The 27,617-nt window shown below is 31.4% G+C and overlaps 3 protein-coding genes across 4 annotated transcripts in view; 1 reads left to right on the plus strand and 2 right to left on the minus strand.

Annotated features, from left to right (window-relative positions):
• The window catches only part of LOC143072550 (uncharacterized), a 43,645-nt gene extending 34,747 nt beyond the window's left edge, over positions 1–8,898 (minus strand). The window contains exons 1-3 of the mRNA XM_076247536.1: positions 8,245–8,898; positions 3,397–3,625; positions 1,963–2,109 (exon numbers count right to left, since the gene is read on the minus strand). Coding sequence (XP_076103651.1) covers positions 1,963–2,109; positions 3,397–3,625; positions 8,245–8,379 — 511 coding nt within the window. The 5' untranslated portion in view covers positions 8,380–8,898. The remainder of the gene's footprint in view (positions 1–1,962; positions 2,110–3,396; positions 3,626–8,244) is intronic.
• Positions 1–27,617, plus strand: part of LOC143072551 (uncharacterized) — a 105,484-nt gene that overhangs the window by 25,108 nt on the left and 52,759 nt on the right. The gene's annotated exons all lie outside the window — the stretch shown is intronic.
• LOC143070676 (tripartite motif containing 13-like) lies at positions 22,513–23,838 on the minus strand. Its single transcript, XM_076244876.1, is given in 1 exon segment — positions 22,513–23,838. A coding segment is annotated over 1 exon segment (954 nt). The 3' UTR covers positions 22,513–22,884.

Below are 27,617 nucleotides of genomic sequence, written 5' to 3' on the forward strand. Positions count from 1 at the left end.
CTTATTTTGTTACGTTTTAAGATATGGCTTGCAGTTCTTAAATCTTTACACAAAGATATGAATGACTAAAGTGTTGTACGAATCACATATATAAGAATAGGATAGTTTCTAAATCACAATATGATAGTAAAAGGTCCTGGCTGCCATGCAAGTTCTTCCATGTAGTCAATTATTACAAATTATTCGAATCCAATATCCTTTAATGTTTCTTACCTTAAAGAACTTCAAACGTCTCTTTATAAACAACTGATTCCTTCAGAGAAAAACAGTGTGGCTTTACATTATGTTTGACTAGCTTTTAAGATAGCAATTCACATCTGTCCAAACGAGTTTGTTGAATTGTCTTTTATAAAAATATGCAACATTCCGATATGACCTAATCAATCAAATCTCAAACTTAATTACAAATTTGGATGAAAGCCTCAACTACATGTAATGATCGATTGCCTTTTGCGGTACAATTTGTCTTTCAAAACTTTAAATGGACTACTTTTGAGTCCCTGTATCTTCTAATAAGGACAAGACATAAATGTGTTTGTTCATCCGAATATATCACTATACAAACTGCCTCATTCAATCTTTTCAATTCTTCATTTAAACCAGTTTTATCGCATATGTTGCTAATTTGTTTGTTATTGTCTTTAACTTCAAACCTTACAGATATTTTAATTTATTGCAACTACTGATAAATGTATACTAATATGTTTTATGTAAGAGTTCATCCTTGGTCAACCTTGTATTGGGGGTAATAGTTAACCTATATATTACCAAGGACGTCTACAGTAGTGATGAAGTGATAAAAATGTACTTTACTTGGCACCTCGAGAAGTATTACAACTATTTAAATGTTTTACATTATTTATAACACTCTATTGTTCATCGAGGTATATTCTTATCTGAGTGTTCATCGGTCTACTTGGCTGTCCACTTCTTCTTAGCGAGTGAAATGATTTACACGAAAGTCTAAGAGACCGTTGTTGTGACCTTCTATTACATAATATTATAGCAATAATGTTTGTACTTTCTTGTTCCAATACATTGACTTAAAATGTTTTTGAAATATTGGTTCTCAAACTCATCTCCAATAATTTCTAAACAATAAATAAACTCGTCTGCAAAAAATCATTAGTGATGATGGAAAAAAAAAGACCGAATAAAGTACGAAGTTGAGAAGCATTTAGGACCCAAAACTTAAAAATGTTAAAAGTTTGGAAGTCTAAAGATATATTAATCAATGGGTCGAAATATTTAATTCAAAAGAGCTTACTTAAGGGTACTCATAACTTAGTTGGATCCGTAAAGCCAACTTTGCCGAAGAAGATTCACTTTTTTGTGTCAAATGGAAATTAAGTAATATGTATTTTGAACTTTGAAACAGATGTACAAATGCCGATAGCTAAATTTCTAACGGGCCAAGAACGGATTGGGAAGAACGCAATTGGTAGACTACTTAATAAAAAACAATAATATTCAACTTTTTTAAAAAAAATAGTCTTTTAAAATTCAGCTGTTTTTATTTGTATTGCTAGCTGGAAGCGAAGATTATATCTTGTCGTATTTTTTTTTTTTTTTTTTTTTTTTTTTTTTTTTTTTTCTTTTTTTAATAAACTTGCTTGTTGAATATGCTTTTAAACATACTATACTGTTTTAGTTCATATTACTGACTGCTGGAGTTACACAACCAATTAGAGTTATCTTTCTTTTAAATACAAAAAATGATATGGGTTTACAAGGACAACTTACTATACAAATCCTTGAGGTACAAAATAAGAATTATTTGCAACTGGTATATAGATGTGTGCGTCCTCTATCTTTTACTTACTGTAATAATATTATAATTACAGTAACTGTTAAATCAAAGATATAAATCTCTTTGGTTAGCGATTCTCCAGATAAACGATTCTAAACAACATGAGGAGGACGAAATATGCTTGTTGTTGCACTCGGATTTGTATGTCTTACCTGGTTTATCCACATTGTCGGTGTTTTCTTCCTCTTCGTCAGTCTTTTTCTCTTCTTCTTCTTCTTTCTTTTCGAAATTTAAGTCAGTTTTTGGGAGACTATCAGCAGCATCTAGGATCGGTTGCATATAATGGTTTTTATTTTCTCCTAAAATTTTATATGTAGTATTACAGATAGCTTGTATTGGTAGGGAATTCAATAAGACTGTTATGCTTTGTTTTTCTATGTTTTCACTTCTTCATTTATAGATAGATAACTGTTATGGAATATTTATCTCACATGAATAAAATATTGTGTTTTCTTTGTCAAGAGTCAGCTTAACTTTGCCGTAAAAAATAATAAAAGTAATATGTTTCTGTTTTATTGATATGATTATGAACTGTTACGTGAAGATACAAATGTTTATGTAGCTATACTGTATTTTTCTAAACCTTATCGTTTTATTTGCACAGTTTGGTCAAAGCAACTTTCTGTTTACCTATTTCCGCAAGATATTACAAGATATTGTGTTTGATAGAGTTATAGTAATGTAATGACAACCAACGGCAAAGGAAACCCCATATTGTTTTACAAATAACTTTGTTCAATATCTTTATTTCTTTTATAACAAAAAAGTTGTTTACAAGAGTATGGCAGGTGTTATTTAAATTTTAATATCATCTGTTTTAATTAAAATATTGACATTAATTTTACAAAACAAATTAACTGGAGAGGAATTTTATCGCGGTTATTAAACATTTCATTGTAGTTGACATTACATGCAACGCAGAACAAAGGTGTTCAATATACCATCTATTTATTTGAATGCTTCAAATAATAAATTTTATTGCAGTTATGGTTTCTCGGTGAAATTTTAGTGTTCGATCAAATGAATTCTTAACTATGTATTTTGTATTATGTATTCTGTCAATAAATTAAAAATGCCTTTCATTTCTTAAAAGACATTCAAAAGTAACGTATTTACTGTTTATATGAGACACACGCACAATATTTCAACATGGTCAACGCCTAAGCTTTATGTGAAGTAAAGTAAGTTTCTGGGCTCAGATCTTGTCCTTTGGCCATTTCTATTTTTTTCTGATTGAAATGCGTTGATGTCAATTTTGTAGATTTCTCTTCAAATTTTGTACATATATGTTGAGTAAATTTTGAAGATTTTTGTATTTTTAGAACAATTGCTTATCATGTAACTCACAATCTGATAGCTGCACATGTGTTGAGTTGAACTTTTTAAGATGTAAATATATCATGGTCCAACATTTGCTTATTAATGTAAATCACACTTTGGTGGTTGCAAAGTTTTAATAAATATATCATGGTCCAACATTTGCTTATTTATGTAAATCACACTTTGGTGGTTGCAAAGTTTTAATAAATTTTGAAGATTTGTGTATTTTTTTAGAAAAATTGCTTTTGTTTATTTACGAAACTTACTCTCTGATAATTGCACATGCGTTCCTTGTACTCCAATGTTAACTTCTGGTGGACAACTATATGGATGAACAACGTATCCATTACTATCAAATCTTAGCTGGGTAAATTGTTTGTTAAATTCATCAAATGATACAACTGGTTGAGTTTTTTCGTTGTAAGAAGTCTTTTGTTCTTGTACTACTGAAGCTGTTTTTGGACGGGCTGGTGTTTTCGGTCGTGCTAAAAATTCCTGAAAGAAGAAGAATGTTTTTTACTCTTTCAATAATTACATTGTATTACGCTCAACGACATTTAAATTCTCATAGGTTGGAAATCAAGAAAAGAAAAAAAATATAAATGTCCATTTTGACTTGCAAATGAATCCAATATTGCAAAAAAAAGTAAAATCACAAAAATACTGAAATCCGAGGAAAATTCAAAACGGAGCCCCTAATCAAATGGCAATATCAAATGATAAAACACATTAAACGAATGGACAACAACTGTCATATTCCTGACTTGGTACAGGCATTTTCAAATGTAGAAAAGGATGGAATAAACCTTATTTTATAACGCTAATCCTCTCACTTGTATGACAGTCGCATCAAATTTCATTATATTTTCATTATATTTTCAAATTTCATTATATTTACAACGATGCGTGAAGCAAAATGAATCTGCGTAGAGATTCACAAAAACACAATGAACCAAATACTCAAGAGGAAAGGTTTCGCATATTGTTTCTTAAACAATGGGGAATGGTCTATACTGAACGTTTCAATATAAAGATGGAAGAAATTGTAAATGGTAGGAAACTTAGATATTCAATATTAAACTCCATAATTGAAGTTGTAAAACCAGTGGGTTTGAAGATCATTCTGATCAGTTCAAAACAAAAATAGGTAACATCTTTAAAAAATGTTCCTATTATTGAATTATAAAGAAACCAAATGTAAACAATGCTTTAAACAATACCAAACAGCAGGTTGAAATCTGCGTTGTTAAGTTATAATAATTGTGTGTTTCGCTTGTTATATCGATATTATTTAGTTAGACTTCGACTGTTTGTGTTTTTAAAGTTTGTTGCTGCTCCTCGGGTGAATCAACTAAAAGAGAAAAATGAAGGTTTTATTGATTGTTTCTTTTTTGTTGTAATATCCAGTTGCAAATATTACATTTCTAACGTCATCAAGACGAGATCCATTTAACTTAATTGACTTAAAATTGAAAGTCATCAGAGATACTACCAAATTTATTATACCGGAAGATAAGATTTGCAGTGTTATTTTATCAGAGGGAAGACCAAAAATGATACTACAACCAGAAAAATAGGCAAATAATGAAAATATTTGGTAGAAAAATATGTTTTGCATAGGAACAGATCACTTGAATACCACCGGAATATTGCTGAAAGGAGGGTTTTATTAAACAGGAAATGTTAAGTCCTAAAGCGTTTCGACAAACACTGTCTTTTAGTAGTATCACAAGGAACAAATATTTGTTCATCAAAATCCGAATACAAACGTTGCAAGAGGTGATAAAAACAACGAGGATCGAAGGTTGTGTCAAAGCAAGGCAAAAAAAATCAGAAAATGCACTAGACTGATGCATTCCTTAGCCTAAATGATTTCTGAAGTTTTACGACGGCATGAATGGTGACACCTATGTATTAACTAACATAAATGTAACTTAGCATATTGAAAGAGTCTCGAATGTAAACACAAAATACAGGAGCTTAACGATGAGATAATTGTGTTTGAAAAGAGAAATACATATTACATGCTTAAACAACTTCTCATAAATGTCGGCACATGTTTGTTTATTCCTAAGGTAAAACGAACAAATATTTATTCTTAAGGGTATGAATAGTCGCATGGGGCTTAATTCTATAGCTTTTTTGTAAAATTAATTGAATTAAACGATTTTAAAGCTGAAATTCAAACAGGAAAATTACTCGTAATTGAAAATTTAATTAATTTTCAACTATTAAATTTTAATTTTGAAAGAACATTTAATATGTGTCGTTTTATTTGATTTTTACTGATAAACAAACATAATTTTCGATTTAATCGCATATCTACATGTATTCTTATATTGGAAAACATACATTTCACGCATCAGCGTAAGAACAATTATTTGTTCAGGGCGATGTAATGTTTTGATATGATGAGATAAAATTAGTAAGAATTTCGTGACTTTTTTTATGACGCTAAAGAAGCCTATAACTTTTATCACAACCACATACTAATAAAGCATTGCATATGAAAGCAAAGTTGTCTACAACTTTACTAATTTTTTCCTTTTTAACTTAGTTTCACGGAGTGCATGCAACCCGTGTTGAAGAGCAACCTTTTGGAAATGCGGGATGTATAAATACACAGCCACGTCTGGACGAAATGTAGACGGTATCTCCAATAACTCACGTTCTATGCACGTCAGAAGTCTCTTGATTTCTTTTTTTAAGAGGGTTGCCATTGCAAGACAATAGTTCTGCCCAACATTTGCGAATAACAGTGGTAATTTCCGACCATATTGCAGAACCTACTTCAATGATACATTGATATGATTGAATTTCCGTGATATTTGAAATTTGATGTAAAGTGCGCAACAATCGATTAGTTATCCAAAAGTTGATAGACTCCCGTACATGTGGCTTTCTAAATGACATGGTCTAAAATTATAACACATGTTACCTTATATGTGGTGATCATATTACTTGTTTGTTATTAGGAACTTTCTTAAACTTATATTTTAGGATTATGATAAAGTTGTGATCGTGATAAATTACCCGTGTTCCTGAAATATCTATCATCAGGTATGCAAAAGACCAACAGTTTTGAAGAGAACATGCATGCAAAAACATCAAACCCTAAATACAAAATATGATAAAAAGAAGATGATGGCAAATAATTTACAACATTATTTCAAAAATTCTCCTTCGACAAGTTTAGTAACCAAGGTTCCTCCGGGAAAGTTGAACTTCGATTCATTTAGCTATACTTAGTATGCCCCTTCAGGTCATAAAGCTAAAGTATTTCTATGACTTTCACTTTTTGGGGTTGAAAGTTTTTCAAGAAAAGTCTATCAAATTATGAATGTATCTTTTCGTTCATACCAATACAATCATAAATACTGGTCACTGATTCAAAACTAAATTGTTATATTTTTATATTTTTTCAAGTACATGTTTACTAACAAATTTTAAATTCTCACTGTACAGAAGAAATTTTATATATAATAGGTACACATTTTAATTATTTAAAATGATCTAAATAACCCATCTACTTAGGTAAAACTTTCTTTTACCTCAACAAATTTAGCTTTAATGTGTATTTTATCATATTATTATTTTGCCATAAAGTCTTTATCTTTCAAACCATTCCACAAGCGATATAGATTATTATAAATGGTTTAACGGATGGATGAATTTAACATTACATTATATGTCAATATTCCCATTGATTAAAGGCCATTTAAATTTGATTTTCGTAACACACAAACCAATTACCGACACAGCTACTGAATACTTTAATGTTCGTCTCATAAAAAAAGGTGATAATCTACAAGGGAAACAGAAAGAAAGGTACCAATTATAAGTTGTTCTGCGTACTGACATGGAAATAATGAGCACCCAGGGGGACAATCACAAACAAGGAGCAGAAGAGAGATAGACAAACAACATTAAGAAAAAAGAAGAGTAAAATATACAAATAACAGGTCAATAATTATTTTAGAAAAAATAAAAAATGTCAGGAATTGATCTCGGATTCTTCGGAAGGGTTAGAAGTTCCCGTGCCACCCGCACGTGAGGGTGTTCATTTCATGTAAACATCAGACGATAGTTATAGGCCTTTTGTGATGTATTAAATGAAGAAACAAGTTGAGCATAACCGTTGTCAATAATGAAAAATGTATGCAAAACGGTCAAACAAAACATGATGAAACTAACTAAAATGTCCTCAATATAAACGCTGGATTCAAGTAAATCGATCCTCACTCGGGACCACAAGTTTGGTAACAAAAAAAAGATATAAAACGTTGAAAGCTTAAAAACCAAAAGAGCATTGACATGACAACCAGAACCGTTTAATATCAAGATGGTCATTTAGAGTCCCACTGCTAGTGTTAGTGCAGCTACATATGAAAAGGGGGTTCCAACCAGATGTCCCTATTCAAAAGCATTGATTGTTATAAAAAGGGTACTTCAAACCCCCGAATCCGCCGATGTTGTAATTATGTCAGTATCGTGTTGAGCTCCAACATGTCCCATAATCATTCAGTTTCATAGGTATCAACTCTAAGGCGTTTTAAAAGAAAAGGTATAGCTTTTTAATGCACATAGTAAGTCCTATTGTATATTTATGCATTTTGAATTAAATCAAAAACGTGGTTTAAAACTATAACCTGCAAAATTTCGCACAATCTTCAGCTATGTTAAATATTAAAGAAGAATCTTCTTATTACTAAACTAATGAATTAAAGAGGGAAAGTTTTTGTAAAGTGTTGTTAACCTTTATTTTTCGTGTGATTGTTAACTAAGCTGACTTACAAACAGTATGATTCAAGCACGTTAGCGAAATAATCAGAATATTTCAATGAGTACCAATTATTATAAAACTACTGATTTGAAGAAATATTGCTGTTCGGTACGTGTTGCTAACCATCATGTATACTACTATATACTTTTTATGGCATGGCATAATGTTGAATGTCCTAAGTATTTCAAGTGTTTACTTTTAATTACAATTTAAATATAAGTTGTATATAGTAACAGCTTCGAATAACAATGGTCTATTAGTTGAAACTGCATTTAAATAAATAGGATTAAAGTATTATGTAAAAATATATGAATGAATTGCATTTTCTTACCAAGCGTTCTGATATAGGTTTTCTCTTTGGCGTGTTGTACCTTGAAGTTCCACTAAATTTCCTTGAATATTTCCTGTCTTTGTTGTAACTATCCATATAGTTCGTGATCCACATTTTTTCTCCTAAAGGCGGCATTTTGAATTCTTTGCGTGTGAATGTTAAACTCACTAATTGAAGTTGAACTTAAACTTCCAATACGTGTATATACGTTATTTAGGAAACCTTCAGAATTTAAATTACATTCGATTCAAACTATATATTTAAAAATCGAAATAGGAAAATACTTTTGATATTGTTAAGTATGTAAATTAAGCATATCACATTTATTCAGCTGAGGGGATATTATATCGACGCGAATCATAACGTAATTGCACGCAATACAAATGTATATACAAACAATATGTACACTGAACACTTTTGGAATTCTATTTCAACCTATCCTTTATATTAATCCGATAGTGAAAAACTTACATTTCATAAACAAAATATTTTCACAAGCTTTGATATCCTTTTCAAAAAGCAATATATGTTTTTGAAAGTATTATATAAATTTTATCCTTCAAGCTACTTGTTAAAAACTCTGGAATCCTTTTGTGTCAGTTTGATCCCATTGTGAATGGAATTATCTATCTAGTACACAATGCCAGTAAATAAAGATTGAAATGGATTAGACAGTATTGATTTTAAATATTGTCAAATTAATGCAGTAGAAAATGAGTTTACACAGGTATTTGGTTTAAACATTTGTCATAAATAGAGTTTATTGTCCCTGTCACGTCCGGTATTAGGGAATTCAATGTTTCTTCTCGATATTGAACTGTACCAGATAATGTCGATATGCCATGTCAACAAACGGTTGAATGTTACATGTAGACGATGATAGAGTGTTGTCATTTTCAGTCAAACAATAAATTATTGACTGGTTCAAGGTTCCAATGATTTCTATTGTTATGCTCTAGAATAGACATTAACGGGCATTAGTGCAATTTGTTAATACATGTATATATATATGGTTTTTTTAAAAACAATTTTTTTTTTCGCGACAAGTCGAAAACAATTTTTTTCTTTCAATTTTAGCATTACATATAGTGGCAGCTGAGGATGATCTCAGAATCAAAAACAAATTATTTTTTTCTCCAAAAACTGGAAACAAACTTTTTTCCAAAAAAAACCATACCCCCCCCCCCCCCCCCAGAAAATCAAACGGTTGCTGCCTTAACAGTGACAGGAGAGATCAAGGAATAAGGAAAAGTCAAAATTTGGATTTGACCTTGACCATTTATCTTGACCTAGTTTTCTTTGGACCAAGGTCCTCAAATCCAGACTTAACTAATCGATCAGATCGGTAATCGAACACTAATCGATCATATTTGATCAGTACTCGATTGATGACTTGAAGTCATCGATCAGTAATCGATCAAACTCTCTCAGGAGTTTGATCGATTAGTGATTGATTAGATTACTGATCGATTTAAGACCGATTACTGATGGATCAGTGATTGATTAATGACAGATTAGTGATTTTATTATTATTGACAAAACAATGCTATTTCAGAAATAAGCCTTATGAAAGACATCATTTGTGAAATAAAAGTTCCATGAAAATATTTTCACCAAAATTTTCTGGAATTCCTGGATTTACTCAGTAATACATGTTTATACAATATGCAGTCGTAACCAAGAGAAGCGTATTTAAAAGCTTAGCCCTAACAAATTCCTGACTAAAAACTACATTTTTGTAGGTTTACCCATGTATATTAGTCCTAAAAACTATGATATGACGTCTTGAAAGGCTATTGTATTTTTTTCTTTTACGCCTTTCATTGACGGAAGGGGTCAAAGCAAAATTTAAAATAGCCTTCCAAGATGTCATAATTATTTGGACTACTGTTTATATAATTAGATATGACCTACAACATTATTTCCATGTGAATTTGGATCCAGCACTTACCCAACCCTTCCCGTATCATATTTTTACTTATCAAAAATGTATATCTGTCATAAAATGTTTTTTTTATGAAAATAAGAATAACCTAAAGTATACATGTATATAACTGATGAAAGATACATTGCTATTTTTTCTAAAGACATCAGAATTTTTTTTCAGGATACATTTGTAGTAATGTAATGTTTCATTATTATATATTGTTAATGTTAATTAGGTGAAAATGTCAAAATAATAGGATCAAAAGCACAAACAGCAAATAAATAGCTGGTAAGATTGTATGGGAAAATTGATTTAGAGATAATTGATTTGACCACACTATTGGAAACATTAACAAACATCAAAAGGTTCTGACATCTAATTAGTTTCAGACACTTGTGATATAAACAGGCAAGTTGAAAACTTCACCTCCATCTAAATTTCACGATTTTATCATGAAATATGTAATAGAGCTTGAAATAGTGACCATGGTGACCAGCTCATCCCTACCACTCAATTCATTCAACAACACTACCTGCTAAAGTTTACTAAGGAATGCAATAATCATTCCATAAAATTTCTAGACCTCGAAATCCTCAAAGACGAACACATGAAAATACTGGTAAGATATGAAATGCTATAAAAAAAAATACAGAAAAATTTTAACATCTTCATAAAAACCCAAAACCAACCCATTTGGAACTTTAAATCCTATATTAAAGGCAAAGGTATTCATTTACATAGAAACACAAACCAGAAAGAAAACTCTTTATTGAAGAACCATTTTATTAACTGAAATTGGTAAAACAAATTTTATAAGAAAAGATAAAATTAAGAAAAAGGAAAAAGTTTAAAATAGATGTTATGTATCATTTACATATTATCATCCTCAAGCAGAAGAACTTCAAAAAGTATTCAGGAAATTCTGGCATCTTATTAAAACAGATTCTTCAATAAGTGCTACATTGTGTATCATATCCCATTAAAACCTATCCATAGGATTCAAAAGAAATAGAACATTGGTGAATTAATGATATGACCTATAAAATAGTTTGTATGAAGGTCACAATTCCTTCAAAATATTTCACTGTGCAGAACTAATTAATGACCATCATCATGTAAACCTCACATGTAAACTGAAATTCTTATAAGACAAAATTCTACCAGGAAACACTTAATTCAACATTTATTGAAATAGGATGAAATAGTTAGAAAATCAAAAACAGAGTTCGTGAAAAGTGGTGGTCCTCTGAATTTTACCACCAAAATTTTGCATAGGACTGACACAATTTTAGTATTTTTCAATAGAATTAATAATGAGGACCAGCAGATTTTCTCCAAGGACCACCTGGGGAAAAAAGATTTCGTGAACTCTGCAAAAAAAAAAAAAAAAATCTAAATTCAAATTAACAAATTTTACAAAATTATGAAAAAAACAATAAATTAAGTCTCTGCTGAAAGTTTCCCTTTAATCACCATATTTACAGAAAAACTATAAACATTGCTACACAGTATCAATGAAAGGCCAGAACAATGATTTGTAGTTGCACTATGCAACTACAAATCATAGGTGGATATAACGGCCTTATTTATTTAAAAACAAATATGTAACACATAATAAAAAAAGACAATCACTGAATTACAGGCTCCTGACTTGTGACGGGCACATACTCAATTCTATTTGAAAACATCTTTAATTTCTTATTCATATTCATTCTACTTATCTTTAGATGTGTATGCTTTCGTGTGAAAATAAAACACTAACCACTATTGCCTTGCATTAGGACTATTTTAAAATTTTAGAAAAAAGGGGGGATCTTCTGTATGTAAATTCAAAAGTCAATAGAAAGTTTTCCACTGACTCTGATAACAATCTATTTATTTTTATCAGTATTTTGCAATCCTTAGTAGAGTCATAGTCCACAGCTGGTAATTTCTGGTCAGTCTTCTACAATATTGTGGAAATTAGACAATATCCTGCTGTGAAGACAAACAAGTGTGTTTGAATAAATGATGTATCAATTTTCTGTTAATTGGTAAATGTTCTGGCTATTTAGTAGTGACCTAAATTCTGGCATTAGTTAATAATGTTATAGGACAAACCCTAAATTTCATCATAAAGTTAAGGATATATCAAATTGCACAATTTATTTGTGTTGATTAATCCGTATATATGAAAAATACAGATTTTAATATATATTAGCTTGGTTGAAATTTTCATCTTAATAAAATCACAAGTGTCTGAAGCTAATATTATATGTAAAAATTAATTTTGATGTGTTAACAAAGGTCATTAACTTAAAAGGCATCAAATATTTATCAAACCATGGAAGTATATATATACTACTATATTCAAGTCAAATGTTGTTAAAATCTATTTTTTCACTCTTTTGGTCTTTTGGAAAATGTAGTTTGTGATGTATTTAGACCCCTCTACAACCAAATTTGTTACATGCACCAGAGACACATATAAAAATTAGAGTTTTTATATCAATAATTATGACATCTTGGATGGCTTTTTTAAATTTTGCTTTGACGCCTTCCGTCAATGAAAGTTTGTAAAAGAAAAAAATACAATAGCCTTTCAAGACGTCACTGTTATTGTACCAATATACATGGTTAAACCTACAAAAATGTAGTTTTTAATCAGGAATATGTTAGGGCTAAGCTTTTAGATACGCTTCTCTTGGTTACGACTGCATATTGTGTAAAAATGTATTGCTGAGTAAATCCTGGATTTTTTGGCATAATAAGACAGAAACATAAATTCAAGACTTAAAAATAAACACTGATGTCTGGCATGGGTATTGGTTCTAATCTTTACATTCAAATTTCCAGACATATTGACAACATCATTAAAAAAAAATTTCCAGTATCTTCTTAGCAGTGAAATGATTTTAAATTCTAGAATTCCAGAAAATTTTGGCAATGGTGACAAGATTTTCATGGAATTTTTATTTCACAAATGATGTCTTTCATAAGGCTTATTTCTGGAATAGCATTGTTTTGTCAATAATAATAAAATCACTAATCTGTCATTAATCAATCACTAATCCATCAGTAATCGGTCTTAAATCGATCAGTAATCTAATCAATCACTAATCGATCAAACTCCTGAGAGTTTGATCGATTACTGATCGATGACTTCAAGTCATCCATCGAGTACTGATCAAATATGATCGATTAGTGTTCGATTACCGATCTGATCGATTAGTTAAGTCTGGTCAAATCAACAGACCCTAGGTATCTATTACATATGGTTTACCAGTTACAAATGTATAGCACATATTTAATGCATTAAGGGAAATAACTCTCAAATGGAGTCTTCGTATCGATTCCGTCAAAATTGGACAAAAATTCCGAGGATTTAGCAAGCAATTTGGTAAAATAAATGTGCCGCTTCTTTTTCTTTCTTCTTCCAAGTGAGGAACTGCATAAAATAACTGAATGTATTAGGTCCCGCGAAAACTTTTCGCAGAGTCGGCAACCCCAACACAGAAAGTTTTCTTGTGGCTATTTACATTTAAAACGTTCTCTATATATACACAAATAAAACTATGTGCAGGATGTTACTGTCTAGGCCTTAGCAGAGCATGCCTTCAGGGCAGCTCTGGATACTTCGACTATGTCTGCTGCTGTCGCTGATGTTGGCAGTTGGTTCCAGTCCCTGATAGCCCTTGGAAAGAAGGATTGGTCGTCTATTGTGACCTTTTTCTGGTAGAATCAGTTTTTACCTCTGGTCCGTCTATCGTTTGGCGTCAGATATTGGTGCTGATCTATGTCGATTATATCGTGTTGTATTTTGAACAGCATGCATATCCTGTTTTGTTCCCTGCAGTCTTCACGGCTTTCCCATTTTAATGATTTTACCATATTTGATACACAGCTTACTTTTACGGTTACGGAGGAGATCTCATAGCAAAGAAACCAGTTTTTGGGGAGATATCCAGGTGTAATGATAAGTCGTTATCCTAAGGCTATTTTTTTCTTATTTTTTCTGTACACTTAGCTTTCATTTTTTATTACCATGCATTGTCAAGCTTGGTAACTCATAATTATTTGTCAGTAACTAAATGTACGATGCTGTCCCATACTGAACCTTCTGACCTTGTTTGTTTACATTTAAATTTCAATGGCGTCAAAATCACGTGATGTCAATTCGGTCTACCCAATCAAATTGCTCTACTGTCAATTAGGGGATTTTCCAGTCTACGGCAATTACGTTATTTCTTTGTGGGATATTGCTTCAAAATAGTTTGCAATAATTTTGGGTTTTATTCAACAGGAAAACTCTTTTTTTGCCATCCCTTTTGACATCAGTGGAATTCTGTATGAATATTTAACTACAGTCATGATGGTCAGAATATCGATCTTTTTATAATGAATAAAAAGAAAATTCTATGAAAAATAAATGTAAATTATTTTTCATTAACCTACTCTATATTCCTGTACAAAATTATGGCATGGGCATCGTTTTTTCAATCAGTTTTCCTTTCATTTTGGTTGGGATTTTTTCGCGGGAAAATCATGAAAGACGTAATGAGCATGTCATTTTAAAATTCCTAAAAATACGATTTGCTTGACCTGTATTGCCTGCCACAAGATTGATGACGCTGAATGGAATGTACACAAAGCAATGGAGGCCGGAAGTGGGATTTTGTGAAGTTCTAGAATGTTTTTAGACATTCGGAAGTCGGGATTGAAACGGGCATTAGAAATTTGGCATTTTTTAGCAATAATTGAGAACAACAATGAAAACTTACCTTCAGAAATTTTTTTTATTCAAAAGTTTAGAAAAAACGTATTCTACATTGTTTTTCTACGCCGGAAGTAGCGTAGTGACGTCAATGCGGAGTTTCCCCGTGTGTTAAGTTCAAACACAAATACCTAACGAACTGACAAGATGAACGATTTTAGACTAACTCTTACAATAAAACGTCTTTAAGTAAACAGGTGATTTTTATTTTATCAGAACATGGATTACAGTTGAAATACTATTCTAAAATAACGTTTGAAAATTCTAACTGTGTAACTTAATTCTTGACATGAGAATGCATGTCAATATTGCCTTCAGTTATTGCCTTCGAGTGATGAGCCTGGATTCCAGGATACAAAAAAATGATATGCTGTCTAACCAAATGGGTCAATGTTATCATTATGTGGACGTTTGTAGAAGGTTTTCATTTGGTCCTATTTTTTACGGGAGGAATGTTTCAAGCCGTACGATCCCTTCCGTTGGAACAAATCCATCTAACAGTGGTAAACTTTGGCGGCAATTGCTTTAAACTGTTGCTTTCATTTTCTTATGTTCATATTTACTTATTTCGTATTTTGTCAACCTTTTTCTACTAGCAATCTGGGCTACTATTTCCATTAAAGATTGTAAGAATGAAAAGTGATATTTTGTTTCTAATCTGTTAGATTATACACATAGATTTTAATGTTATATATAATAACTCCGTCGTTATGCTTATTGTTAAATGATATTGTTCCAAGGCATTGATGTCAAACATTACAAGTGAAAAAGGAGAAATTGTCATTTCAACGCATCAATATGAGGGTGAATGAATCTTTATATTACCACTACCCTTTCAAGGCGGAAATGTATAAGGGGATGTATGTGAAGTGATCGCAGATAAGGCAACCATTCACAAAGGATGCAACGATTGACAAACGTGCGGCCTTCACATGTATATTTACCTACCTATACAATTTAACCTTTTTGTGATGAAGGGGATCGTCAAAATATTTGGCCTTTTAGAAAAAAAAAGGACCAAGGCTTAACAAGTATTTCACGCTCCCACTGTATTTGCATGATTTACTTGGTTGGTAATATGTAAGATATGCCCAGATTTAAAGAAATTACCAGAAGCAAACAAAATTATTAATTGCAATGAATTAACACTGAAAAACGATGGCGTGAATACATATGATTGGTACTTTATAATCGTATGGGATAAAGTTTCCCTTTCTTTTCACCAACTTGTCTACGAGAAAAATACCTACTTATAGGACAAATAAATTTAAGATATTTTATGGAATATTTAATAACAGCTATAATTTTTCTAGGCACGCCCTCTAAGCCAGTAAAGAAACTTTCACCGGGCTCTCGCAGGTGACACGAGTATTTCTACAAGTAAAGTCTTAAAAGAGGGACGAAAGATACCAAAGGGACAGTCAAACTCATAAATCGAAAATAAACTGCCATAAACGCCATGGCTAAAAATGAAAAGGACAAAAGGACAAACATTAGTACACATGACGCAACATAGAAAACTAAAGAATAAACAACACGAACCCCACCAAAAACTAGGGGTGATCTCCAGTGCTCCGGAAGGGTAAGCTGATCCTGCTCCAAATGTGGCACCAGTCGTGTTGCTAATGAGATAACAAATCCGGTAAATAGTCTCATTCGGTAGGTTACATTTATGACTTTTAAGACTTTACTTGTAGAAATACTCGTGTAACCTGTGAGAGCCCGGTGAAAGTTTCTTTACTGGCTTAGAGGGCATTCTTCGATTTATGAGTTTGACTGTCCCTCTGGTATCTTTCGTCCCTCTTCTGTATAGAGTTAAAGGATATTGCTAACTTCTTATCTTTCTTCATAAGAAGTTCCTGTATGAAGTCGGCCTCATAATAATAAAGAAACAAGTCTGCAAGAAGAGGGACACAATTCGTTCCCATTGGAATAGTCTGTTGAAAAACACAGCCTCCGAACGTAACAAATATATTGTCAATCAAGAAATCAAGCATATTGATAATGTCAGTTTCAGAGATTTTTTTGTTTGAATCAGAGTTATCCTTAACAAAGTAGGATTTATTCCTTCCTAAAACAAGATACTTGTATCTTCGTTGGCCATTCTTTTTTATGAAACAAAGCAATACAAATTCTTTTAATTGCTCGTCTTTTAGTTGGGAATGTTAACCGAGACCGTTTGGGAACGTACTGAAAACGGAAATGCGGTTCCTATTTAACAAATGAGGAGTATCCTTGCTTGTCAGTAGAACATACTCTGATCTGATCGTCGCTATGTACCATATGGTATGTGGATGTTCTTCTTTTTTTCACTTTTGTGTTTTCAGGAAATATCTTTGATATGTTCATTTTCTGTAAATACTGTGTGGCTACATGCTGAAAGTTTCTGAAACAATGAGGTTTTTCTACCATAAGGAAAGATTGCATATTAAGTCGTTTTTCGTACAACTAATCGGAACTTTCAATTTTCAATACCTTAACTAAAACTTCGTGTTTGATTTTCCTTTCTAATGGTTTTGATTGAAGCGACATTGATGAGGCTTATGTAGACGAAATCCTGATATCTTTGATGAGCTTTTGACATTTATGCTTACGTATCATATATGTTTAAGTTATTTGCAGAGCACCTAGAAACATATAGCTTGCAAAATTAATGAAAAAAGTTATTTATAAATCATAAATCTCTGGTGCACTAAAGCTGTCATCAGCCTACCTGTATTTTACGTAATTTATCTATGTATACGAACTGTCTCAAGTATACACCTACGGTACATGTACTTGTCTATCTTAAGTAGTAAGCAAATATCATTATATGATATTTACATTAAAATATAATTTTGTATTGAAAGAGAAATTTATAACTATTATATATAAAGATTAAAGAAAACATACAAACTGGGCGTCTAAACAATATAAATGGTTCCTTTATTAGGATATTTTGAACAAATATTTTAAATTGTTAGTTTTGTTTTTAATGAGACTTTAATGTTGGAATAGATTCATCATGATCTCAGTGGAGGTATTCCGTGTCATTAAGCATGGTTAAAGTCCACTTGAACTCTCTTCATATGATAGATAATTAGTCTGTAACATTTAAAATATGAAATAAAGTTTTGGTTTCATTGCGTATGTTTTCTTTCTCTTCAATATCAATTGCACTGATGTTAACCAAATAAAAACACTTCAATACTAGTTTTTCCAATTCCAATAATGATTTTCAAAGAGGCTGACTTCTTTACTAAATATATATTATTTAATCTCTTAAGTTTTATTTAGAAGTACCTCTCTATCAGTTATATTTTAGTACAGGAAAGGCTATTCCAATTTTTATTATAGAACGCAAATGTGTTGCTGCTGGGATGTTTCTGCATATTAACAACGGCTGATGTATAAATGCATAATAGATTTAAAGGAGCCAACGGGATGAAATGAAGGGGATAAAGTTAAACAGACAATAAACAATACACATAACACTATACCGTAGAACCCGAAGAAAACTTTTTCGTTTACTTTAAATTGGTTATAATTATTCTGCTCTTTCTTAACATTCAATTTATAACTCGCTTTTTGCATTCCTTTACCGAACAACTTTGAGGGCTATTAGTAAAAGCCCCGTTGTATCGAATTCCCCAGCCTATCAACTGTAAGAAGAACTGCGGGCTACTGAACTTCGGCTTATTGACGGATCCAATAAATGAATATGTCAGAAAAGGTCAATAACGACCAACCAAAACTGAGAATCTCACTTATACCCTACATCATTCAAATGAGATTTTAGAAAATCACAAATCTCTTCTTTGGTATTAAATACATAAAGAAAGGAAACTCGCCCGTCTTTATACTGAAAACAACATATAACCGTCAAGATATTCGACCAAATATATTTTCAAAGTTTTTAAAACTCTTCCTTCTACAGTTACTATTGTGATGATCTTTTGTCTGTGTCTTCAGATGTGCAGTCTTAAAATATCGTAAAGATCTACTGCAAAATCGTCAATCAAAATCTACAATTTTGTTATAACACTTTTAATGTTTCTGTGCTTTACACTACTATTCCCTTCAAAACAAGACAAATGTTTCGTCTCACTGAAAAAAAAATTCTGCAAAAATGGGAATCATAGATATCTTTGTGAAGAGCTGCATTGAATCCAACAAACATATTTCAAATTTCGAATTATCAACTTTCCATTCTCAGCAGTAATGTACCATCTGTCACATCATATGACCTTTACATTTATCTTAATTGACCTTCTCGCTCATGTATGTTCACACTGTACGGATTTAAATAGCAGGGATGCCCTCCCTCTGATTCAACTAAGTTATGAGGAAGAATGACTAAAATTATTTTGAACTACATAAGTTTTACGGTCACAATCCCGAACTTGTTGACAGATACGAGATGCGTCGTGTTCTCAGAGATCTTCTTATAGGTATTTTTACTGATTATGTCCTAATGCCGAGTGTGACATTTTGACCATGTGTGGATTCGTATGGTGGATATTAAATCCATAACAGGTAATGATTACCCTGTCTCTCATCCGGTCTTTATCCGTTTATAGTTCATGTGATTCCCTCGGGGTTTGGTTTGTTACCTTGAATTTTTTTCTTCAAAATCGGTTTATGAGATTTGATCATTGTTAAAATATTGTTGCCTGAGTAAACAGCAAAAAAGGAAAATTCTAGTAAATTTATCAATGTAGACAATTACTGAAAGCCGTTGGTGCGACAACTAATGAAAAGCATTGTACTATGAAACATAAATTATACGGGTAATCTCCTAAAAATTGCGTCCGTAACAAATTATATCGCTCTATATCTGGATAATAGTTATAATTTCATACTTTATACTTGACATGTAAATTAACCAGCACCAGATGGTGGTTCATAATGTTTGTACAACTTGTGTCAAAGGTCTAGTTAAAAAACTTTGGTACAGATCGTGTCCGCTGTATTTCTTAAGAACCGTTATGATTGTATACCTTTTACTTGACATGTATATTGACCATCACCAGAGGGTGTATCATAAGGTATGTACAACTTCAAAGGTCAAAGGTCAAAAACTTTGGTGTCAGTTGACAACCCAGTGTCCTACCGCACGTTATTTACTGCTGGGCCCACAAAGATGGCTCTCACCTCAATGATGTCTAGTTTGTGTAATAATCATTATAACAAACCCAAAAAAAGCGTTGTGCACAAAATAATGTGTAAATAAACAACTTCTACCATGTCTAATGATTGTGTTGAAAATAGATGCAACCAGAAATGGTATAGCATTATAGAAGCATAGTTGTATTTGATGTTTGTTGTTTATCAGAATATGTATGAATAAAAAGGACAATGATTGGTTTATGTTATTAAAGAGGGCGAAAGTTGAATTGGATAGTCGCACATGGGGGGGGGGGGGGGGGTGGTCTACTCTTGAATTATTCTATTCAAATACGAAAGAAAAGTATATCTGCATGCTTAAAACAGTTCCATTAAAAGCTTTATATTTTATTAAACCATCATAATTTAAATTTTACAAAAACAGTCTTTGCGTTATTGAATGAGTATTTAATTAATAAGGCATTTTATGTTTATTCCGTAAAAAAAAATTCTTTTTGTGTCATTATTTTGCACAATAAATTACAATTATCAATAATTGATTTTATGTACTGAACATTTTCGATTTCGATATTCCGTAAATCAATTATTTCTGTAATCAGAAATATTAACCATATTTCATTATTCAATTTTTTTTCTCAAATTCTTCTTTCCAAATTTACTCTGGGGTATTCAGACATTCATTTGTACGTGTTCTACTGTTAACTGAATTGAATGGGTTCCAGGCAAATTTAAAGAAATCTTTCAAATATTTAACGGAGTTGTCTTTCTTTTAGTGTTACACTTTTCTGTTCATATCTGTCAGCATTACTCCTGATTAATTAACTTTACACCAAATATGATGAACCTATTTGTGTATCAAAATTGATGGTTTAAGAAAATCCCATAAGAACAGTACTTCGTTACTGTGAAAAAAGAAGCGAAAGATACCAAGGTTCAAAATATTCCGTTTGTAAAAAAAAAGAAAAGGGACAACAAACAAACAGAAAAACAAACAACAGTGCAAAAACACAACATAGAAAACTAAAGACTGAGCAACACGAACTACACCTAAATTTGGGAGTGATCTAAGTTGCTCCGTAAGGATAAACAGATCCTGATGTGGCAACCGTCATGTTGCACATGTAAGTAAAAACCCGGTGATAAGTCTATTAAACGGGTTTCTATAGTAACTACAATTGGAACATATTCGTCGTCAGAAGTATGTTAATGCAACGTGTGTAATTTGATTAAAAAATAGACCGATTTATTCTAAAAAAAAAGTGTTCACCAAGATAAATCATCAACACAAATACATTCTTATAAAAGTATGATAAAGATAAAGTTTGACATTAAATTTTTATAAATGCTAACAAAAATATAGGTACTGGACCCTTTTTAGAATTGGTATTGAATTATAGTGAAATTTATATATTTGGTACTAGTATATTACTTTACTAAATGGTTATGCATTATATTTACACCTTTAGCTCTGAACATTATATGAATATTTGTTTTCTCTTTTAAAAGAAGTTCTTGATAAGCATTTTGCGATCAATGTTGAATTCGTTCTGAACTCATACCAAACATTTGCCCTTAGACAATCTGCCCAGAATTCGTAACTCAGAAAAATGAGAATAAAGACTCACTTTTAGAAAGTGAAAATATTTTGGTCTAATATGTCCCTTTTTTGACATAAAAAGCAATTAGATCAAACGAGCATGAAGTAAGATGTTGTCAAATGTCTTAGGGTTAAACCAACAAACATATTAGACTCGACTAGTTCGGCTTTTTACACAAAGAGTAAAAACAAACGAGACAGAAGATACCAAGGAATGAATCAACAGTCCTAATTTTAAAACAAACAGAAATTGTGTTGAAAACCGTACCTTGAACTATAATGGTTTACTTTTATAAATTGTGACTTGGATGGAGAGTTGTCTCGTTGGCACTCATACCACAGTTTCCTATATCTAGAAATTGTGAACAAGAAAACGGAGAAATGACAAATTGCAGTCTACAAAAACTACACAAAAACTTAGAATTGAGTTACAAGAACCTAAACAAAATATGAATTATCTTTTATCCCTTAAAGCAGTCTGTCCCTCTATAGTGGCATGCGTCATGTTGCTTTTTGCAATTCGGTGATACATCTTATTCAGTAATTCGATGATCTCTCAATTGATGAAAAGAGAACGGAATTATAGCCATATCAATTAACAACATATTCATGGTTATCTTTGGAACAGATACATATCGGTCAACCAAATTAGGATGGCGTCCATAAAACCTTTCGAGGGGGTAACTTCAATTTCACATTTAGAAATTCTTGGTTCTACGGCGTTCCTTGTAAGCAGAAAATCTCTATCAAACACATTTTAATAGTCAACGCAAGCTCTTGCATATGCAGGCACTGGTTGGATGTAGCTGCATTTCAATAGAAATTAGAAATAGTGAAATCATCTTTTACCACTCAAAGGACTCTCATTGTCAATCTGTTTCTTTGTCCATGTTATCCTATTTCTAAGGTTTTATTGGATATTTGCGTTAAACTTAGCCACTAAACTTAGTGAATTATTAAGCGAGAGGATATCACATGATATGCAGCAACAAACGATAACAACTGAATTATAGGCTCCTGATTTGGGGGAGGTCCATACATAATGCGGTGGAGTTGAACAAGTCTCATTGGAATAAAGAAACAAGTCGGCAGAAAAAGAGCACAGTTTGTGCGTATATGTCGACTGCTGGCATAAAATATAACATCATTAAAACATGACAAGTATGCTGTCATTAAAAATAATGTATTACTTAACGTATTTGCTAAGTACAGTGTCATAGTCATTTATAGTCTCAGTTATTTTCCAAAATAATCCGTTTACTTAGGTAACGCTATGTCATTGCCTTGGCTTTTGATTTTTCCCAATAATGGTTTTGGCACTCCTACTAAACATTTTATATAGTACTGTGGAACAAATAAAACTTTGGAATTTTCCTCACTTTTTTCTTTCAATGTTTTAAATTTAGATATTAAGTCGTCGCATTGACTCTTTATATCATCAAAATGCACACAAAAATTTAAACCCTTATCAATTTTTTCCAGTTCAGTCTTTGTTTTTTCCTCTTCACATTTTAGTGCTCCTATGTCTTCATCTGCAGAATTGTTTTCTATATATGGCACATTTTCTAGTACTCTTTCCATTTTATCGATCTCATCCAACGCATTTTGGTAAAACAATCCGAAATTCAACTTCAGATTGTTAAAATCGATTTTAATTTGGTCAATACTTTCCTTATGAATTTTCCTTATATGTGAACATGATACAATCTCATCCATTTCTTTTATCTGATTCACAAGTTCTTGTCTTAATTTCTCCAGATTGCCTTTTTTCTCTTCGAAACACTCATGTAAAGCCACAATCTCACCCTTTTGATTTCTATGACCGAGTAAGCAGTATGAACACAAAAGCAAATGATCAGTAAAACAATAGAATTCCATTGGTCGTTTACCGTGGGGCTCACAGGACAATCCAGGCAGTTCATGCTGGTTTACTGCTTGGTTTATAGCTTCCAAGAAAGTACTGACGGGAAATGTTTCCGCCACTTTGTCACTGTCCATTTTAGGATCAATTTCATTTTTATTTTTACACGTTGGGCACATAAATGAATTAAAAGTTCCCAATCTTCTACGTGCTTCTGCTATGTATTTAGCCAAACATTCTAGGCAAAATGTGTGTTCGCAAGGTAACATCCTTGGGTTTGTATATGGCTCCAAGCATATGGGACACTTTAATACGTCTTCTTTCACATTTTGTATTGCTCGTTAAGCCATATTAAAGCAGTTTGAGTATTCAGTTGTATGTCCACAAACACTCTTGACTAGTGTTAAATATGTGGTTCAATACGAAAGAAGTTTAACAACAAGAACTAAACTTCCTTGTTTTGGTGATTTAAAGAACAGTTTCAATATACAGAAAGTGCGAATCGTTATATTTTTATTTGGTGAAAGCAGACTATAAAATAGTGAAAATTAAAAATATTTACGAACTGATGAATTTCTAATGTTTTATTTTGATTAATGGCACACCAGTTATTCGTTTTAATGGATCGCAAAAAAGAGAGAAATCGCTTTATCTGTTTGCATTCACCCTTAAGCAATTTGTTGGTTTACACATTCCGTACACGAGTAACTCCGTTATATCAAATTAACGTAAATATTGATTACATGAATGAATACAATTGGTTGAAATGAATTTAAAGTATAATGAATTCTCCGAATCATGGACTTATTCAGAGCATTATGTAAATTTTCCACGTAAAAGTTATAATTTTAACAAGCTATCGTGTTCTCTTCATGTACATATTTAATAGTATTATTTGTATACTTTTAATTCGAAAATGTACTAATAATTTAAACTATGCACATCTTATATTACTTCATAAATGAAATATAAGGTTTGATAATATCACTGTGTTTTGTTCATTCGAATTTATAGATTAAATAGTACTATAATTCTGTAATACATCATACTTCAGATGTTCGTAAAATACTACTTTGTAAGATGTCAGTATTTTAATTTTAGAATTCGCCGTGTGTATTTGCATTAAGGCTTCTTCTCTTTGCATTCCATGCAAAATTTATAAATTGTTAAAATAGCTTTACTTTGGGATCTAGATCCTGAGGTTCTACCAAAAAGATAGTTTACAACAACACAACATGTCTTATTTAAACGTGATTAATTATCTATCCATGTTAGACCGGGTTTTTATATACCACAATCTTAACATTCAAGTGCCATTTTTAAGTTAAATACGGCTTAGTGACATCAACATTGACTTTCCTGATATGTAGTGTCTACTATTGCCTTTATTTAGTGTCCATCATGTATCACCATTTCAGTTGAAATCATGTACATGATGTTCAAAGAATTGACATATCTATTTATAGTCATTTTTTGAGGGCCTCATGAAATATAAGCTTTTACTTTTAGTGTTTTTTTAAGTTAGTTTTATACTACGGTTGCGATAACCATGCCACTAGATGCGACTAGTTTTCATTTTGATGTGATTAACCAATGGTGCGATACATTTTTAATGAATACATGCGTTCCTGTGATAAAAGCATGACCAAAGTCAGCGTCACTGCAGAGTTGAAATAATTCGTCATAATGGCAAAAGAGACGTTTAATTACAAAAATTGGCAACTATCTCAAATGACAACTGTGTCTATTGAAATTTACGAATATCTTATTTTTTAATAGTTAATTTTAGTAGTCAACACTTCGGTGTTGACATGAATATCAATAATGTGGTCATTTTAATAAATTTCCTGTTACAAAACTTTGATTTTTTCTAAAAACTAAGGATTTTCTTATCCCAGGCATAGATAACCTTAGCCGTATTTGGCACAACTTTTTGGAATTTTGGATCCTCAATGCTCTTCAACTTTGTATAAATTGTTTGGCTTTATAAATATTTTGATATGAGCGTCACTGATGAGTCTTATGTAGACGAAACGCACGTCTGGCGTACTAAATTATAATCCTGGTAGCTTTGATAACTATTTTAGTTACCTTGCCATACTTACTGCCATTTATTTCCAATTTATTATATTTTATTTATTCAAATGATTTGCTTTATAGATATTAGAAGATGTGGTATAAGTGTCAATGAGAAAACTCGCCATCCAAGTCGCAATTTATAAAAGTAAACCATTATAGGTGAAAGAACGGTCTGATGTTCCGTTGTTTTCCTCTTAAAGTTTATGTGTTAGCATCGGATTTAGTTTGTAACCCGGATTGTTTGTTATCAATCGATTCGTGACATTTGAACAGCGGTATGCTACTATTGCCTTTTTAAGTTACTATAAAACTAAGTTTAATCTACCATTTTTGTTCGGAAATACTGTGTACAAGTGTTATTTCAATTTCTTTTATACGGTTATGGAAATCTGTAAAGTTAAGCAAAATACTAGTTTGATTGCAAATATTCGCTAGTCTACAAATACGTTTTGTGTTTTTGATTACCTTCGAATTTATAATTATTCAAATAGATGAACAATTAATCATATACAAGACTGGAGATATAACATCATTGTTTACTCGTATTTATAAGGTCACACAAGAAACATGCATAAGACCAACATTGCATGTATAATAATATAATAACTACCCACCTCTCCGTAGATCATTAAATATAAGGTCGATTGTTTCAAACGTAATATAATGTTTTTCAGTATCGCAATAGAACTCTTTCAACTAATTCCAAATATTCAAAATCGTAAATTTCACATCCATGTAGAAGTATGGGTAAACCTGTTTTGTCGAACATACCATCTTGAAATTCCAAAAAAAATAATATTATTTAACGACCTTGACATCGCTTTTTGATGGTTTTTTTTTTTTTTTTTTTTTTTTTGTTGTTGTTGCTTATTCTGGTAAAATGTCATTGTCTTTAAAAAAAAAAGAATCACGTTTTATAAATATAAATCCAAGATATTCATCTCGATTACTTTTCACTTATAGAAGTTCGGAAGCAACATATTATGTTATTGCTATCTAATTAAAGCTCATTTTGATTTTGGTGTATTTGTAAACTTTTGAACTTGAGGGTAGATGTTGTTGGCATTAAAACGTATATGTTTTGTCATTTATATTATAATTGATGTTCAAAATGAATCTGTCAGCCTTTGTTTTAAAGATATGTGTCTTCCAGAAAGATATAATGCTATAAATGAAAGATAATTTAATCTGACTTTTTTCCAAAATGATTACTGTTAGTAATCCAATTGTGCAATAACAGAAACCTGACGTAAAGCTGATAAACGTATGTGAAAATCATAAAGGGGGAATGCATTCCAAAAGTAGCAGGACGCCATGTGAAAATCTAAGTCATACTCGAAATCCAGTCAAAATATCACATTCACAATAGGAAATAAAAGATATAATTTTATAAAACAAACGATTATTCCGATAATAATTCTAATCCTTGCAATCAATCATATCGTTGAGAGTCGTATCGGTTAGCGTATTTCATTATTGCTGATGGTGATACTTAAATCATTTAGTTCTTAATCATAACTCAATGGGATCATATTTTGTGTAAGAAGCCTACTTCTGTTTATGAAATCTGTTTAGTGTAAACATGTTAGCAACAGATAGGTATTAACTCAAAAATGAAGTTTTCATATATATCTGTTTGTAAATATATTGCTCGTAATCAATATAAACTTAAAAGTTATCAAAGGTAATTTTACCTAAAACTATGAATAGATTTTGATAAACTGTATTTGCAGTCTATGGAAGAAGCGATTCGATAAAAACTTTTCTTATATCAACGAGCGATATTGTCTTATATCAACGAGTTACATTGTGGGAAATTTCATACGAATGTTAGCATTTGTACGAAAAAAAGCAGATTTCTCGGTATAAAGTAATTATTCTTTTCTTAAAACAGGATGACATTTAACACGACATACGTCTGCTGTATAATTTCAATGAATTATTTTATGCAATAACAAGCAAGGTGTATTTAAATGAGAAAATTCAATTGTTGAATAAATGAAACATAATTGCACGATTTATCATTTGTAGGTGAACACATTCAATAAAA

This window comes from Mytilus galloprovincialis, chromosome 4 (genome assembly GCF_965363235.1).
Source record: "Mytilus galloprovincialis chromosome 4, xbMytGall1.hap1.1, whole genome shotgun sequence".
NCBI lineage: Eukaryota > Metazoa > Mollusca > Bivalvia > Mytilida > Mytilidae > Mytilus > Mytilus galloprovincialis.